This window comes from Danio rerio, chromosome 16, assembly GCF_049306965.1.
Source record: "Danio rerio strain Tuebingen ecotype United States chromosome 16, GRCz12tu, whole genome shotgun sequence".
Lineage (NCBI taxonomy): Eukaryota > Metazoa > Chordata > Actinopteri > Cypriniformes > Danionidae > Danio > Danio rerio.
In genome coordinates, this window is record NC_133191.1 from 8,727,269 (window position 1) to 8,745,247 (window position 17,979).

Below are 17,979 nucleotides of genomic sequence, written 5' to 3' on the forward strand. Positions count from 1 at the left end.
AAAAGAGAGTTTGTCTGGAGGAGAAAACACCAACCCCCCTTCTCCACCCACCTAGTTCTGTGTAAAAAGCACAGGGACTTACTGACTGAAAAAAGGAAGATCTATGCATATATACACTGTTAAACCCCAAATGTTAAGGTAACTAAAACCATTTGAAGAAACCGATTGCAACAAACCAAAGATCGAAAACTAATCCTAATGAGTACTGTGAACTTAATCCAATTGAGTAAATGAAGCAATTTGAGCACAGTAAAACTCAATAGATGAGAACTCAAACCTACTGAGTACTATAAAACCAACACTATCTCACGGCAATATGTAACTTTTTGATTTAGCAGCTAATTCGTATGAATTCTTACAATGTAATTCATACAATTTAGTACGATTTGCTCATCCCCCAATGGCAGTAGGGTTTATGGGTGGGTATGGTGGAGCCTCCTTTTTAAAATAATACTTTTTCGTGTGACTGAACTTGCAAACTCGTACAAGTTAGCCACTAAACTGACAAAACGTTAAATACTTATGTTTTCTCGTGAGTTCAGGCTGGTAAAACCCAATAAGTCAGGCAATAAGATAACAATAAGGTAAAGCAACTTAAACCATTTGAGGAAACTGATTGCTACAAACCATTTGATAAACTAAACTAATCTATATGAGTACTGTGAACGTACTCCATTTAAGTTGAAGTAATGAGGTATTTAATTAACTCATTACCTTCAACACTGAGTTCAAAACTCTTCAAATGAGTAGAATTAACTTTCAGTAAATTGTGAGTGAACTACACTTATTTCATTTGATAAAGATGACTGTTGGGTTTTACAGTATATGCATGCATACATCTATGTCTACTTGATTCTGTTTCTCTGCCCTTCTTGCAGATTCTCTGTTTTTAGCATGGTGTGGAGTTAATGTCGCCAGCGACTGCTCAAAAGACCCTGAACCCTGACATGGACACGTACTCTTCATCCAACTGTGAAGCTGGTTTTGTTTGGTAACAGGAAACTATGGGGGAGATCCGTTACACTCACCCCACAAACAAATTTTCTAATTTATAAAGGGAGATGTGAAAGAGATGAATAATGAGAAAGAGAAAAAAAATTAAGCAGATTTTCAAGCAAATTTGATTCATTGCGACAGATTTTTTTTAAATGTATTAAACAAATTTAAAGATTTGTGATGACTTGGATTGTATTCTCAAAAGACACTTTAAAAAGTTTTGTTTAATTAAACCTAAAAATGGGGTGTATGTGATAATATCCCAATTTAATTTCCCAAATTTAATGAAAATACAGCAAATGAAAGATACTTTTAAAGGGATTGTTCACACAAAATGTTCTCTTTCTGAACACAAAAGAAGATAATTAGAAAAATGCTGGTTGCTGGGACCTATTTAACTCCATAGTATTTTTTCCTACCGTGGAAACAAGGTTATTATAGTTAACAAAAACGAATGAAAAAACAAAAAAATGTTTGTTAACTGAAATAAAAAAATAGAAACGAGAGTTTTTGAAACTGTATTGTGTACATACAAAACTAACTGAAACTAACAAAAATTATAGCAAAAACATCCTTCGCTTTAGTCTTTGTAAATGTATTTAATACACAAGCCTTTAAGAAGTAAATCTATTTACTTCTCGATGCAAGTATTACACCGGGTGTTTGAGCCATACAACACCTCGGAATCTTGCTGCCATTGGCCAGATCAAGCCAGTCCTCCTCCAGTCAATCCTCGCTGTGGCTCCAAAAAACAACGACTGGACATTACAGCAGCATGGTGAAACATTAAATACGACCCGAGCAGACACTTAAAAGTATTCATTTAACACATTTGTGTCCAATAATCCACAACGACTTACTTTTTAACATTCCTGATACCCCCTCTGACTCGAAATAAACCAATTTCCTGAATTATTTAGATATTAGAACAGTAATGTTACACAGTGATCGGATTTGAGAACTGGTGTACTCATAAAATGCACATGTGTGATTCAGTGTACTAAACTTGAACAAGTGCAGCGCGGGTAAACCGTGGGCTAGACTATCTGGGTAAATGTAAGTTTATTTCACAGAAATAAATAACAATATAACAGAAAATCGTAATGAAATTTAAATAAGTAAATTGGGTTGGGTTGCAAAAATTAAGTTAAAAAAACTTTTCAGATCATGAGGATGTTTTAACTGACTTAAATTATGATTGCTGACGACGTAATTTTGATATGTTGAGCCCAAACATGGGAGAACTGTCATAAAAAATCCGGATCAAGGAAAAGATCTGAACTTTCCATCACTACTGTGTATCTAACCCCAGAAGCAGCATTGCACAAAAGGTACTTAGGCCTGCAATCTTGTGGGCTGTTGTATTTGAATTTGAGGATGGGTAGATGGTAGTGGTAATGTCTTTGTTTATGTAAAAATATGTCTTTGGTTGAGGTATTATACAATATTCTGATGATTTTGTATCTTGCACCTAACAAATATTCTAATTTATTTGTAAAAAATAAAAAAAAAATAAAAAAAATAAAACTAATACTGAAACTAACAAAAACTAAACTAAAACTAAGCAATTTCGACATAGAAACTAATAAAAACTAGTAAATCTGCCTCTAAAAACTAATTAAAACTAACAGAATTTGAAAACAAAAAGTCAAAACGAAATAAAAACGAAAACTAATGAAAAATCCAAAACTATTGTAACCTTGTATGGAAATTGTCCCAGCAAACACCATTCTTCAAAATATCTTCTTTTGTGTTCAACAGAAGAAATACACTGCACTGTAGTTAAGGCAACTCAAACCGTTTAAGGAAAGCAATTGCAACAAACCATTTGAGTTAAAAAAAAAAAAAGAACTGTGAACTTCTATTTAAGTTGAAGTAATGAGGTATTTAATTACCTCATATCCTTCAACACTGAGTTCAAAACACTTTTCAAATGAGTAGAGTTAACGTTCAGTCAATTTTGAGTTATCTACACTCATTTCATTTGATAATGTTGACTGTTGGGTTTTACAGTGTAAAATAAAGGTGTAAAACCACATGCGACAGAATAAATGATGAGATCATTTTAATTTTTTTTTTTTATGTGAACTATCCCTTTAAAATTTATTTTGGATTCAATATAACTTCAAAACTCTTTTCTACACTCACTGTATCCGGAAAGCCTAGCAATAATTCACGCTAATATCCAGTTACAACTACGTTGAATACGTGTATCAATATATCTGCATCCTTTAATCCACTTTACAACAGACCAGCTTATGACTTTTCCCCACAACACATCCATCTTGAAATGACGCTCTGAGATACAGAAGAACTCTGGAGTGACAAGCTTTTCCATCATCCTGCCGTTCAATATTTGGCTTAGTAAGGAGAGATTGCATTGCAGAGAGATGATGTCATGCATTCGCTCAACCACACTTTGCAAGCAGAGTGGATCCATAACAAATGAGGAACGGACCTGACGTTTAAAACACAGCATGTGTCGCAGAGAAAATAAAGCGTTGTCTAAACTGATATGTTTGTTTTAAAATAAGCATGTGCTGATAAGACATTAATAAGAACACATTTTTGTTATTAATATAAAGAATAACAAGACTCTTTAACAGTAGAGTTTTACCATTTTTTAACCCAATCAACTGATTTTGGTGTCTGGTGGAAGCACTTTTAGCTTAGCTTAGCATTCATCATTGAATCAGACTTGACCATTAGCATCTCGCTCAAAAATGATCAAAAAGTTTTGATAGTTTTTCTATTTAAATCTTGATTTTTTTTGTAGTTACATTGTATATTAGGACTGATAGAAAATGGAAAGGTGCTATGCTGATAGCCTATGGCCAATAACTAAACTCTCATTCTGGCTAGTTACTTTGCTACCTTTAGGTACTGGGTAATATTATTGTGCCTGCAGCAGCGATGGTACTGCAGAAAAGTTCCTTAATTATTACAATTATTATATCCTTTATTAATATTAAAAACTCTTTATAAAAAGTTTTATAAAAAAAACATAAAAAGCAAGATGCTAATGGTTTAATCTGATTTAAGGATTTATGCTAAGCTAAGCTAAAATTTCTCCTGCCAGACCTGGAGATTCAGCCGTAATGACTGTTTAACTCTAGGAGTTGTAAAATGAGCATAAGTTCCTTGAAACAAGTGTCACAACACTAGCTTAATACTAGCTTTTTGCTGTAAAGCGCAATCTTTAATACAAAAAAAGTTATTTTGCCAACAAAATGTATGTAGTCATGTATGTAGTCATGTAGTATGACAAAGCTTGACTGGTATTTCATAAACAACATTGAACCAAATACTGCATTCTTAGTTAATTATGTGTAGGATTAACACGTCCATGTTGCATCATTTATAGCATTAAGAGGTCTAACTGAAGCTTGGATCAATCCATGCAGATGGAAAATAAATGAGAAATCTCACCAAATGGCCAGAATGATTTCTCTGCACATGAGAAGACAAGTAAACTTGTATATGAAAGAAAGAAAGAAAGAAAGAAAGAAAGAAAGAAAGAAAGAAAGAAAGAAAGAAAGAAAGAAAGAAAGAGCTTCAATACAGCTTTATTAAGTGGATTAAGTGTATAGTTCATGGACAACTAAATGCTGTCATTGCTTTTTGATCTGACAAAAACCATTACAAAATAGTTCTGTCTAAACACACATTTGGTATTACACCCTTTAAAAACTTTTCTATATTATTAAAGGGATAGTTCACTCAATAATGAAAATTACTTCATAATTTCTCAAACCTTGAGTTTCTTTTGTTCAGGACAAAAGAAGATAATTTAAAGAATACTGGTTATTGGAATTCTTCAAAATATCTTCTTTTCTGTTTAACAGAAGAAAGAAACTCAAATAGGTTTTGTAGCTAATGTCTTATATACAGTTGAAGTCAGAATTATTAGCCCCCCCTTGAATTTTTCTTTTCTTTTTTAAATAATTCCCAAATGATGTTTAACAGAGCAAGGATTTCACAAGGTTTTCACAATATGTCTGATTAATATTTTTAAAAAAAATTTTTAAGTCTTATTTGCTTTATTTTGGCTAGAATAAAAGCAGTTTTAATTTTTTTTAAAATATTTTAAAGTCAAAATTATTAGCCCATTTAAGCTATTTTTTTCAATAGTCTACAAAACAAACCATCATTATACAATAACTTGCCTAATTACCCTAACTGGCCTAGTTAACCTTTTTAACCTAGTTAAGCCTTTAAATGTCACTTTAAGCTGTATAGAAGTGTCTTGAAAAATATCTAGTCAAATATTATTTATTGTCATCATGGCAAAGATTAAAATAAATCAGTTATTCGAGATGAGTTATTAAAACTATTATGTGTAGAAATGTGTTGAAAAATATCTTCTCTCTCTCTATATATATAAATATATATTTAGAATAATGAGTCTGCATCTTTCGGGAAGCCAAATTCCCCAACATTTCCCCGAATTCCCCAATCGTCTATTGTATCCTCAAACTCAATAGGAAACTGAAAGCACAACAGAACGTTGAAAGGACGATGAAAGACTGATGATACAGTGAAGACGACCGTTAAGAAAAAAAAGGAAACAGTTTGTTTGCCAAATAAAACAAATATTTGGATTGGAACAAGAAATCCTGTCCAGACCGCACACTCGGGTAGATGAACTTACTGTATGACTCGTTGCCCTGGGCTGACTTGCGTCCTACTACCATGCCTCACGTTTACGCCACAGGTTATTCAAGGTAACAAATTAACGCACGGCATGTGTTAGCCTAGAGATTTGCCTACAATGTGCAGCCGACTGCAACTGTCAATGTAAAAAAATAAATAAATAACGTGATCCTGTTTAAAATGATAGTTTACCCCAAAAAATTAAGGTTTATTTACAATTTATGCACCCTCAACTGATTCCAAACCTTTATTAGTTTCTTTCTCCTGTTAAATACACAATGTAATATTTCGATGAGAGCTTAGAATCTGTAACCAATGACTACCTAAGTAGAAATTACAATGGAAGACATTGGTTACAGGTTTCAAACATATTTCAAAATATCTTCTTTTTGTGTTTAACAGAAGAAAGAAACTTATAGAGGATTGAAACAAGTAAAGGACGAGTGAAGTTTTGGGTGAAATATCTGTTTAATTTCTAAGAGCTACCATGACATCAACTCATGGAACATGGGTCTGCCCTAATAGAAAGAAAATATAAGTACTAGAGCTTAAACAAACTATATAATTCAGCATAGTTTGGATGGCAAAATCTAAAGTTTAAGTACGAGAAAATGTATTTAGAACTGAGCAAGGTCAAAGATAACAATATTAATGCTACTTCAAATATGACTTCATATGCATATACATTCATTTTCCTTCAGCCTAGTCCCTTTATTTATCAGTGGTCCCCACCGAGGAATGAACCGCCAACTTATCCAGCATATGTTTTACACAGCGGATGCCCTTCCAGCAGAAATCCAGTACTGGGAAACATTGATACACACACGTTCACACACATACGGCTAATTTATTGCATGTCTATGAGCTGTGAGGGAAACCAGAGCACCCAGAGGAAACCTACACGAACATGAGGAGAACATACAAACTCTACACAGAAATTCCAACTAACCAAGCTAGATCTCAAACTAATGACCTTCTTGCTGTAAGACGACAGTGCTAACCACCATGTTGCCCATCAAATGCATATAAACAAGGTTTATACAATCAACCAAGCACGCAATTGAAATCCAATAGTTTAGGATTAACGAGTTTAACAGGTTTGATGCAGAGATGAGTCGCACTGAAAACCGCTCTCAATAGCACGTAACAAATGATGACAATGCTCAACTTTAAGGAAGCACTTCAACTCTTAGGGAACCTAACTTCCTGTTATGCCTCTTCATTATATGGGATTTCCCCCCGGCGACTGGTAATCAATTACTCCCAGCCCGAAGACATAAAAGCATGAATCAAGGAAGTCTGTCTTCTTCTCTTACATGGTCATCATTGATTTCAACTCCAGCACAAAAGACCCTGTAATTAGTGCATCTAAAGTGGTTGACGCACACACACAGACACTTTCAAACAGCTCTATAAATTTACTCGCTACACTCAAGCTTGGAAAAGGAGCAAGCTAGTTACCGAGTCCCAGGGCTGGATGATGCTCCACAAGCGCCCAACTGTTATCGTCCACACAATGGTTTTTATAGACGAGAAACTGGCACAGGTCTCGCGCCGTCATGTCGGCTGGGATCTCCACCACCTTTCCCATCCCGTCCTCGCTGAATATTTTTATAATCTGAAACAGAAAACAACAAAAATTAGATGTCTTCGAGGTTCGTTTTAAACAGCTAAAATTCCTAGTATGGAAAAAAAAAATCACATTTAGACAGGAGAAAAGTGTACTGCGTCACAGGACAAATTTTATCTTCAGAGCCCCAAAATGAATCAATCGGTATTTTATGTGATGTTACGATACCGTACCTTTAAGCAAAAAGAAACTCTTTTAAGGCTTTGGGTCGTAGTGCAAATCCATTAATGCTCAAATCTAGGTCTTATCATGCAAATTCCATGTCTAGACTACATCCTCACTGATGTGAGGGAGAAGCTAAAGAGAAGCATTTCATTTGAAACAGTTTGAAATGTGTCCCGTGTCATTGTGCCCCCTTCCTCACACACATTCTAGCTCTTCTCGAAAATTCTGAGACCTTTCATACGTTCTCTCACATAGCACAAAACACACATTCGGAAATCCGTCACACCAAGCTTTAAAGCTTTACACAAATCAATCATTCACTCAAAAACGGTTGACCGTCGCAGTCTGTTTTAGATTTTACGGTTTCGTTCTACAGTTTCTAATTTTCACTACAGCCATACTCAAACTCCCCAGACTCTTGGAGTCGCCAAGGGGGAATGAGATTCTGAAGTGCCCAAAAGGGATCCGTGCGTTTGGGCTGGAGGAGAAATCTTACCTCCCCAGGCCTGAGCAGGCAACAGTCAGGAGAACACGATGGCATTTTCCCCAGCAGCCTGTGTCCTCCTCCACAAACTGAGAGACGGACCCGCTCCCCGAATGTCTCCACAACTCCACAAGATAGAAAAAACGAGCAAACAAAAAAAAGAAAGAAAAGAAAAAGCAGTTCCTCTGCTTTGCAGATGCTTCTTCCTGTCAGTGGCTCAGCGTGTACTACCTGTCACAATCTTCCTTCTTCTCTTTCTCTCTCTCAGACTAGCTTTGGCGCAGAACAGAGCATGCAGATGGCACTGTTTCCAGCTTGGCAGACAACTTGCCTCTGTTCCCCTCACAAAGGGTTACAGCCACAGGCTTTTAGGTAGTGAATCAAACCACACTTCCCTAACCAATCATAGGGCTAGCTCAAGCTGATGTAATCATTCCCACACAGACACAGACGCGCACACACACACACACACACACACCGACAGACGCACACAGCTTTAACTTTTCTTTCTCTCCTTCTGCATAACTTCAGTTTCCTTTCATTCTAGAAGGGACAGCGGCTCGTTTTTAGCAGCTCGTTTATTTCCTCTGAAGTGGAGACGGCGATAGGACCAGACAGAGCAAAAGCTCCTCTCTGTCGAAATCTAATTTTCTAAAGTCTTGAACGAGTTTCATGTGAGGACTTGTTGAAAGTTTGTCTTACTTTCAAAAGCCCTGCTTTGAAGTTGCGAGTTTGAAGCCAGAACTTTCTCTCATGATAGGGCAAGACTCATTACGGCTGAAATGAAACAAACGCCAGCACTTGAGACGCCGCTCTCTGCCTTCCCCCCAGCCAAACTTAATGCCAACATTCCTCCACTGAAGTCGGGGAAAAAACGAAAAAGCAAACCCCAGCGGTTTCACTGGTGACCCCTGAATCCACACAAACCTAAACACACATGCAAACAAGGAAAGAAGTCAGATGTAAACTCTCAGACAGCTAATTCAACAGAAGTCGGACACAAAGAGACTACACCCCACCCATTTCTGTGGAAGTGAACAGAGTTTCCCCTTTAATCGATAGCAAAAGTTTCATCTCAGAGTTTTGTCTGACACTCGCGCACATATCTGCTTGGCTGCCCCGGCTAAAATTAACTTTCTGTGACCGCAGGAAACCGGACAGAAAGGATGACTCAATCCTTTTCAATCCTTTAGGAGACTGTTTCAGTTATGGGGGTGGGGGAGGAAGGAGAGAGAGAGAGAGCGAGAGGAAGTCAGGGATAGAGGGCTGGAGGGAGTACTGGAAACAGTCCAGAAGAAAGAGTCAGTAGGGGTGGTAACATAAAAGGTATGCAAACTCTCCAGTGCTCCAGCTGGCTTGGCTGCTCCTCCTCTCCTCCTCCTCCTCTGTTTCACTCATCACTCTACAATTTAGGCAGTCAGCAGGGAGATGACTGGGTCACATATGTGCAAACAGCATATCATAGAGCCATAAGCTGCAGCCATCTTTTGCAATGCACATTGAGTCCATTATTACCCTACTGACCTATATATTATTAAAAGGCGATTAGCTAGAAAGTTTGTCTTAAAATGTGCTTATTGTATTTTAATAGTTTTATTTAAAACGAGAACGTCACTGAATAGAGACCAATGTGAAAATGGCAAACGGTTTGTATTCAACACCACTGATTAAGCCATTGCTGAAATTCATGGGAATTAAAATTCCCTTGAAAGTCAACCCCCACTGTCCTGAGCAACAAATCACAGATGACCCTGATGATGACCCTGCCCCTGAAATGAACAGAATGGGAAAAGGACAACACAGGCTTATTGGGAGTTTGAGAATCAGCAAAAACATACTGAAAACATACGTTTGACATCAGTTTTTACTTAAAATGAATGCTAAAGGGCAGTATGATGCCAACAACTTGTGTTCCTTTTTACACAAATGATATTTACATGGACATTATTGATGAATTAATTATGTTTTTCATGCAGTTCTTTTCACAATACCAAAAAAAAAAAAACAAGACAACTTAGGGCTCTATTTTTACGTTCCATGCGCAGAGCGCAAAAAGCGGGGCGCAAACGCTTTCAGGGCATGTCAGAATGAATTTTTGCTAATTTACGGACGGAAAAATCCGCTTTCCGCCAAGGCGCATGATCTAAAAGGGTTGAGTTTATTTTCTTAATAAGTTATAGGTGTGTTTTGAGAATAAACCAATTGGAGTCTTATCTCCCATTCCCTTTAAGAGCCAGCAGCGTCGCGCCATAAGCACATTCGCTATTTACAGGATGCAAAGTAAGTCTAAGTGGAAAAACTGAGCATTTCACAAGCAAACAGTTAACAGTTTTTTTTAACAGAAAACTTTTTTAATCAGTTAAACAGAGCATCTACTGCGTGAGAATGAGAGATAATGGATCACTTTCACTTTCGCTCTTGGATAGGGAAACCTTTACGCACAGACATCAATTAGTCTATAAATAAATAATTTTGTTTGTTAAGCGCAAATATTCGTTTCAAAACAATTTCTAAATTCAGTTCTAATTTCCAGCAAATGAATAAATGAACATAATTAACAAAGTGTGTTCAAAAACCTGAGTTATATCCTAAAACACATGCTGTGCCCCTTATGGTCTAAAACCTGACAGGTGGGCAAATCTAAGCTTGTTTTTAATAAAACAAATATAAAAATGGATATAATAAATAATACTGCTAATAATAATAACATTATACAAAAGCAAATTGTTATGAATGAACTGAAAAAGCCTCCCGAGATGAAGAAGACATAAAAGCAGTGATTTTTCATATTTATGTAGGCTAGAAAATAATATGTTTTGTAATATTTTAATCCTTTATATTTATATCCTATATCTATTCTTATTATATCCTATATATCCTTAATATTTAATTTTTTATATGCAAAGATATTTGCCTATTGCTCTCTTGTGCGTATTAAGCAGTGCGTAAGTGAAGCACAACTCTGCGCCGGAGTTTAGACCGGGTTTGTTTTGGTCTAATGAAAAATCTATTTTAGTTTCTCAAAATAGCGACGCGCCAGCTGTCCGCCTCAGAACGCCTCCCTTTTTAGACCAGAACGCCTATGGGTGCACAAATGAGCGCTAATGCATTTGCTATTTAAACAACGTAGTGCAACGCCTCAAAACGACTCTTGCGCCAAGCTAAAACTACCAAACAAGTATTGCGCTGCGCCTTGCGCCCCTATGCGCCGAGTGTATGATAGGGCCCTTAATGTCTTACAACTCGAACAATCATCTGTAATCAAATACATTTCGTCACCTTAAGGCCCGTGCACACCGAGACATTTTTTGCTCCCGTTTTCTGCCGACATTTAACGCCTCGTGACTAAATAAAAGGAGTCAATGTGATCGTGCACACCAACGCGCAAAACAGCCGACATAAAAGTGTTATTTTTTAAAAAACGCCTCATGCACCGCATCAAAACCTTCTCCGCCAACCAGGTTGGCATTTTCGTTCACATGCAGGGAGCTGCTGAAGTTACAGTAAACAGCACTTGGAGGCGCTTAAGCGCAAAACCATTAGTGCGAGCACACATTGAAGAAGATGCCCAGAGGTGATCTGAACGTGGGGCTGCTTATTGCACTGATGAACAATAATCATTTCTTTATCGCTGGAGCTTCAACAGGAACCATTCATGCTTATTTAATTCGTCAGTAATTTAACAACAAGCGTGTCAACTTTGTCTTCTTCTTCTGTGTTACAAGCAGGTGTCAGAAGCTTAAAGTTGTAGCGCCATCTAACGTCAAGGAGCGATTTTGCATACTCTACTGCTCAACGGCTGTGAAAATTGTTTGGGTTTGAATCCGGAAAAACATCTTGAAAAACGCTGACTATAAGCGCAAACAAAAAGCGTCCCAGTGTGTACGAGCCTTTTAGAATTATTATTTCTATCTGACATTTTTGTTTAAATTACATTACAAATTGATTACATTTACTTTTTATTCAAAAAAAAATTTTACACACATTGTTTGCCATATGGATTGCAAAAACTTTGAAGCTTAATATCACAAAATCATTCAGAGCGCAGATAGAACCTTATAATTCCAAGGTGACAATTTGCCTCAACTGTCAATCTCCACTTTTCTGATGTAATTACTTCAACCCAGGCTCATTCTGAAAACGTACCCCTATATACATTTCTGGACAGAGCAAAATATTTCCAATGAGCAACGCTTTTTTGCAGTTTTTGTTGTTGCAAATCATCTAGAGGTCGCTGTGAATGCTTTTTCAGTTCTCACATTTCTCTCATGAGTGCCATTTGCGCCTGCTGTTCTTGAGTAAATCCACAAGGCTGCTGTCAACTGACTGACTGACTGAGCAATCGAATGATTCCCCCACCCTCCCCCTTCCCTAAACCCAACCAATAGTGTTCTAAAAAGCACCTGGACAAACTGGTAACACTGGAAAAGCCATCCATACAGAGGTAAGCAGTCAGCACATTTCCATCATGTTCTAATATCTGCCCTATATTGCATTAAATAAAACAGTGCAAACCCTTTTTAGGCATTATAAACTCCTTTGTGTGTTTAAATGAATAGAAATAACACGAAATGTGGTTCAGTTCACCCAAAAATAAAAATTCTATGATCGTTCCTTTTCTAAACACAAACTAAGATTTTTAAGATGAAATCAGAGAGCTCTCTCACCCTCACAGGCAGCAAGGGCTATGAGATGTTCACCAATCAGTTAAGGAACCAAGAACATTGTCAACACATGTGACTTCTTTAGTGGTTCAACTGTAATCAGACGAAGCTTCAAAATCCCAGTGTTTTCTGAAGACAGGACAAAGGTGAACAAAGTCATACTGAAAGTTTTTATGGCATACAAAAGTGTTCCTGGAGTTTTTATGATTACAGTTGAACCACTGGTGACATGGAACATCTTAACAGCATTTTTCATTCTTTTTCTGAACTTTGAACGTCTCATGATTGTTAGTCTAGAGTAATTTGTGTTTCGAAGATGAACGAAGGTCTCAGGAGATTGGAATAACACGAGGGTGTTTAACAGGGCCGGATTATCCAATGGGCATTATGGGCACAGGCCTATTACACTTTTGAAATGGAGGAAGAAACTGATCCATGATCCATGTACTGACAAAGTCCCTTACATTAATAGTCTTTTCTGATCCTTCCTTTAACAAACCGAAGGATGCCCCGTTGTAAGCGTTGTAAATTCCAGAAGCACTCGAACAGCACAAGGCTGGGGCTATAATGCTGAGGTATTTTTGCAAAAATCACAACCACTGACTCTTCACAGTTTCATCTTTGGGCAGAAAAAATAGCACTAACTTTCCCTCACACTTCCAGTAATATCCAGCAGAGCACAGCATCTTCATGACTTGAATCAACTGGTGTCTGCTACAGTGCTTGTCTTCCTCTTTTTCTTTGCTACTGTTTGTGGGCGCGGCCGCATGTTTCAATTTTTCACGGGTTTGCGCGTGCAACAATTGGGCGGGGCTTAAGTTTCATATCCACGTCATGCCGAAATGGCTAAAGACTCATTATCAAGATGATTCATTTGAAGCATTATGAGTCGACTCTTTTAAAAAATAATCAATAGTTTTAAACACTGTGTACTTTTAGAACTAAGCCTTAGCTGGATATTTCACTTTACTTAGAGCTGTGTTACACACTACATGGAAGGTAATTTTCAAAAATCCATAATAGCTTTTTAAATATTCTATAAACAGCTATTTTCCACCTGGTGTTAAATGACATCTTAATATAACTAATTTGTATTTACAATGAATACACTTTAATATATATATTTATATATATATATATATATATATATATATATATATATATATATATATATATATATATATATATATATATATATATATATATATATATATATATATTTAGCACTACTTCAGTAAACTTGAACAAAAAAACATTAATTTTCACAAATTTTATTAGTATTGTTTTCTTTTTAAAATAGGCAAAATCTCTGTAGACTATAAATATATGTACTGTACATCATTTATTTTAAAAATGCAGGCAATAGATTATAAATTAATTTTATTAAAAAATATTATATTATTCTTATTTTTAATTCAACTATAGGGGTGCGGCCGGGTAGGGGGCCCAACAAGACAATGTGCCCAGGGGCCTTTGATTTCTTATTCCGAGCCTGGTGAGTAATTAATATCAGAATTTTCACTTTTGGGCAAACTAATCCTTTAACTATTAGGCTCACCATTGAATTCGCCAACAAAAAGCAGTGCAACACATTTTGCACTTGTGTTCGAAGATTGCCTGTTTGTTAAATAATCTGCACTGGTGTATGCGCTGAGTAAGACTTTATAAAAATGAGCCTGTGGATAGACATGGCATGGACCGGTATAACTTTCTAACAGTATGATAGCCTTAAATAAAAATACGATATCACATTATTGTGATTACTTCTCTAAAATAAATTATTTCTAAATATCTGGGTAAAAAACAACAACTGTTTACCCCATTAAACACAATACATTTTATTTAAGGAAACATGTATGATATTTTGGAATGTCAGGCTATATAATTCAAATAAATCAATGACTTCTGCTGTCTTAATTTGTTTCAATAACAAAGACTTCTTCAAAACACATTAAAAACCCTTATATATACCTTAGAAATAGTATAAAAGTAAAATTTTGTGGTTTTAAAACCTTGACTTTTCCAGACTGTTGTAAACCTTGAATTCGGTTATCATCCCATGCCTACCAGTGGATGATTTGCAAAACCTTTTTGAGCTCTCATGTTGATTTGTTTATTAAATATTTACACATTTGAATAACTTGACAAAATAAGCTTTTGTATCCGGGAAAAGTGTGAGCATCCTACAAAATATGCATATGTGTAATTTTTACGGAAGAAAAAAACATGTGTTTGTAATAGCATGGAAGTGGATGAACATTATTTTCTAGCTAAGCCATTTGGTAAGGATGTTTGAGCACATATGCTAACTGCTACGCTACAGCTCTGACAAGTGTTTGTTTCCAAAGAGGTCTAAAACAACACAGTACTTTTTCCATTGCAAATCTGAAAGTCATTGGAATCCCAAAGAGCCTCCAAAGCATAACTAAATCTCTTATTTACTTACAGAAACGACGATTAGTTAACAAACAGAATGCTATGAGCAAACGAATGCCTCAGCCTTGTGATGTTTCCAGTCTCTCGCTCAAAATAGACATATTAAGTTCCATAACACAATTATATTGTCACGCAGTCTTTTTCCTGACAGTGTTGGGGGGAAAAAACAAGGACAAGAATTCATTTCTTATGGTTCTTACTTCATTCAAGTCAAGAAAGTGACAGTGCCAGATTGCAACAGAAATAGCTTTCCTGAAATAAGCAAATATTACCAGACTTACTGTAGTTTTCCAGTCATTAATTAGAGCAGTTAGAGGAAAGAAATGGTGTTAACTTTCAGTTCCAGTCTACCACCCACACTTCCTGTCTTTTCACTTTCCTGTTTCCAGTGTGCACATGTCTCTGATTAACACAGACTGAATATAGACAACTGTTTTTGACTTGGCTGAATGCATCGATTCCTTCTGAACAGAGAGCAGATTTGTTTTGTTCTCTCTTTCTCTTTCTCTTTCTCTTTCTCTCTCTCTCTCTCTCTCTCTCTCTAACGAACGTCTAATATCTAATAAACAGTGACAGACTGGCTTACCATGATGACGATTGGCATCATTTTCTAATAATGCCCATAATTACTCATGTCTGTGACTGTGTATAAGGAAAACTAAAATACTCTGTTACGAAGCTGCAACCTACAGAGTCCATCAGGTGGACAGATTAATTTCTTAATCACTTTCTTCTAAGGATGTAACAATATTGTAAATACCGTCATACCGCAATAGTAATTTTTTTCAATATTACCGTAGGCGCATGACTCAATAAAACCACATTTCTGAGAAAAGTTTGCTTAGGCGAATGGGAGGTAGCGGGTACAATTCCCATCAGCCTAGGCGTGGCCATCATCCTTTTTGGTCTGTTGTCACTACAGATCCAGTAAAAAGAGGGTGTCGCTAGTAGCGGGGAAGAAAAAGAGCTGGAAATGATCGAACCTAAAGCGGGTTTTAAAACGGATGTGTGGATGCATTTCAGTTTCTTTCTAAAAAGATGCGAAAAAGTAGAAAAGGTGACAGACAAAGAAAAAAACAATATGCAGGCACTGCCAGACTGTGGTGAAATATAAGTCGGGGAATACGACTAATAACAGTCATGGGGACTGCAGAACACAGCACACTTGTTCGATTGATGCAGACATTGACTTGTACCGCAAAGAGACCTCTATCTCACTCATGGCTTGTCCTCTCAAGTGGTAAAAAGACAATGCACAACGTTACCCACTGCTGTCAACCTTGGTTAAATCTGTCCCAGAAACCTCAGTCCCAAATGAGTTTTTTTCTGTTGCAGGGGACATGCCCAGAGATCCCAGCTTTTACCAGATTACAGTTATATGATAATTTTCCTTAAAAAACCCATCTCTATCTGAGTGAGTGAGTGAGTGATTAAATGTTGAATGCGATGAGTTTTCAACAATACTAAATTAAAACTATTTTTTTTATATGGTTTAATAGTTTTTTGTTATTAAAATTGAAAAATTGAAGTTCCTGTTTCAAACTTACAGATAGATGGCTAATTTGTATGTCATTGATATGTTCAGTGCTAAGGTAAATAAACACTTTTGGCACTTTTTTCGAGTCTTTTCATTAGTTTTGTTTTTCCTGTAAATTATTCAATAAATACCGTACCGTGCCATTCATACCAAGGAATTATCCTACCGTGAAATTCTGATACCGTTACATCCCTACTTTCTTCACACATCTACTATATACAAATTCTTCAATCAGCAAGCACTTAATCTGATATATCTATAAGATTTTATAAAACACTAAACTTTGCTTTTGAAAATGACCATCTCTAACTATCCTATAGCTTCATTGGTGCTCAAAAAAATCTGCATTCATACACCGTGAAAGTAGTGGAAAGCATAGTCTGTAAGCTGTGCCTTCAGCCCCCTTTTACCCCATTATTTATCATGTTACTTACAAGACTCTTGTTGTAAATTTTCCATTGAGGAATGTGCCCAAATGACGCATGAGGTAAAAAAAAAATCTAGTTTAACTAGGATGACCTCAAAATTCTTTGGAAAATGCCATTGTAATTACTGGTCTGAAGGCCTTGTAATCTTCCTCTGGCCCAGAAATAATATTGATTGTACAGTAAGTCATTCACCGATGAGCATGACATCAAGTTTACAAGTGTCTTTTTAATGACCAAACTCCTCCTCTAAGTTGTTGTGTGCTGAGGGTCGAGGCCTGACTTCACCTCTAATGAGACAAAACCAGAGCAGGGACAATCAGAGGGCTCTGGAATAATAATAACACACACACACACACACACACAAAAAAAAAAAAAACAGGCAGGCGACCATGGGACACAAACAGCTTTTTTTGTGCCTACTGGCTGCCTGCCTGAGTAACTGTGCTAATTCATCAGACAAATGAGACATCAAATTGTCAAATTAGATTTAAAGAAAAAATTTGCAAACACAGTGCTCAGCATATATAAGTACACCCCTCACAAATCTATCTTTTAAATTCATATTTTTAATAGGAAGCTATACAATATTATATTTGTGCATATACATTAGATTAGTCAGCACTGAAGCCAAATCTGGAGCTTATCTAACAAAATGACTTATGATAACGGTCTAAAAACTAGTACACCCAAAGTTATATCGTATAGAAAAATATTAAATACAAATTTAAAAAAGAGGAAAAATCTAGATAAGCAAAAAAAAAATAATTAAAAATTTTGTTAACATTTTGTGGGTTGTAATTTTATTTTTGCGATATTTTGCTTGAATTTAATTGCATTATTTTTAAATTTCTAAATATGTTTGGTGACTAAAATATTATAACTCTGTTTTGTTTAAATGCACTAAAATACACTGTTTATATTCACTGAGAAATGGATAAAAATATTCATTTTTAAAACGGGGTGTACTCAATTATGCTGAGCACTGT

The 17,979-nt window shown here is 36.1% G+C and overlaps 1 protein-coding gene across 14 annotated transcripts in view; it reads right to left on the bottom strand.

The window, feature by feature from the left end:
- grb10b (growth factor receptor-bound protein 10b) overlaps positions 1–17,979 on the bottom strand; it is a 162,153-nt gene that overhangs the window by 22,691 nt on the left and 121,483 nt on the right. For 13 of the 14 annotated variants that reach the window (XR_012391981.1, XR_012391978.1, XR_012391980.1 and 10 more), the window contains one exon: positions 7,111–7,267. Coding sequence is in view for 9 of the 14 variants with exons in the window: in XM_009292073.4 (XP_009290348.1) it covers positions 7,111–7,267 (157 nt within the window). In the remaining 5 variants the exon portion in view is untranslated. Of the gene's footprint in view, positions 1–7,110; positions 7,268–7,940; positions 8,264–17,979 lie in introns of those variants that run through there. The other variant, XM_073925817.1, reaches the window with a different exon arrangement.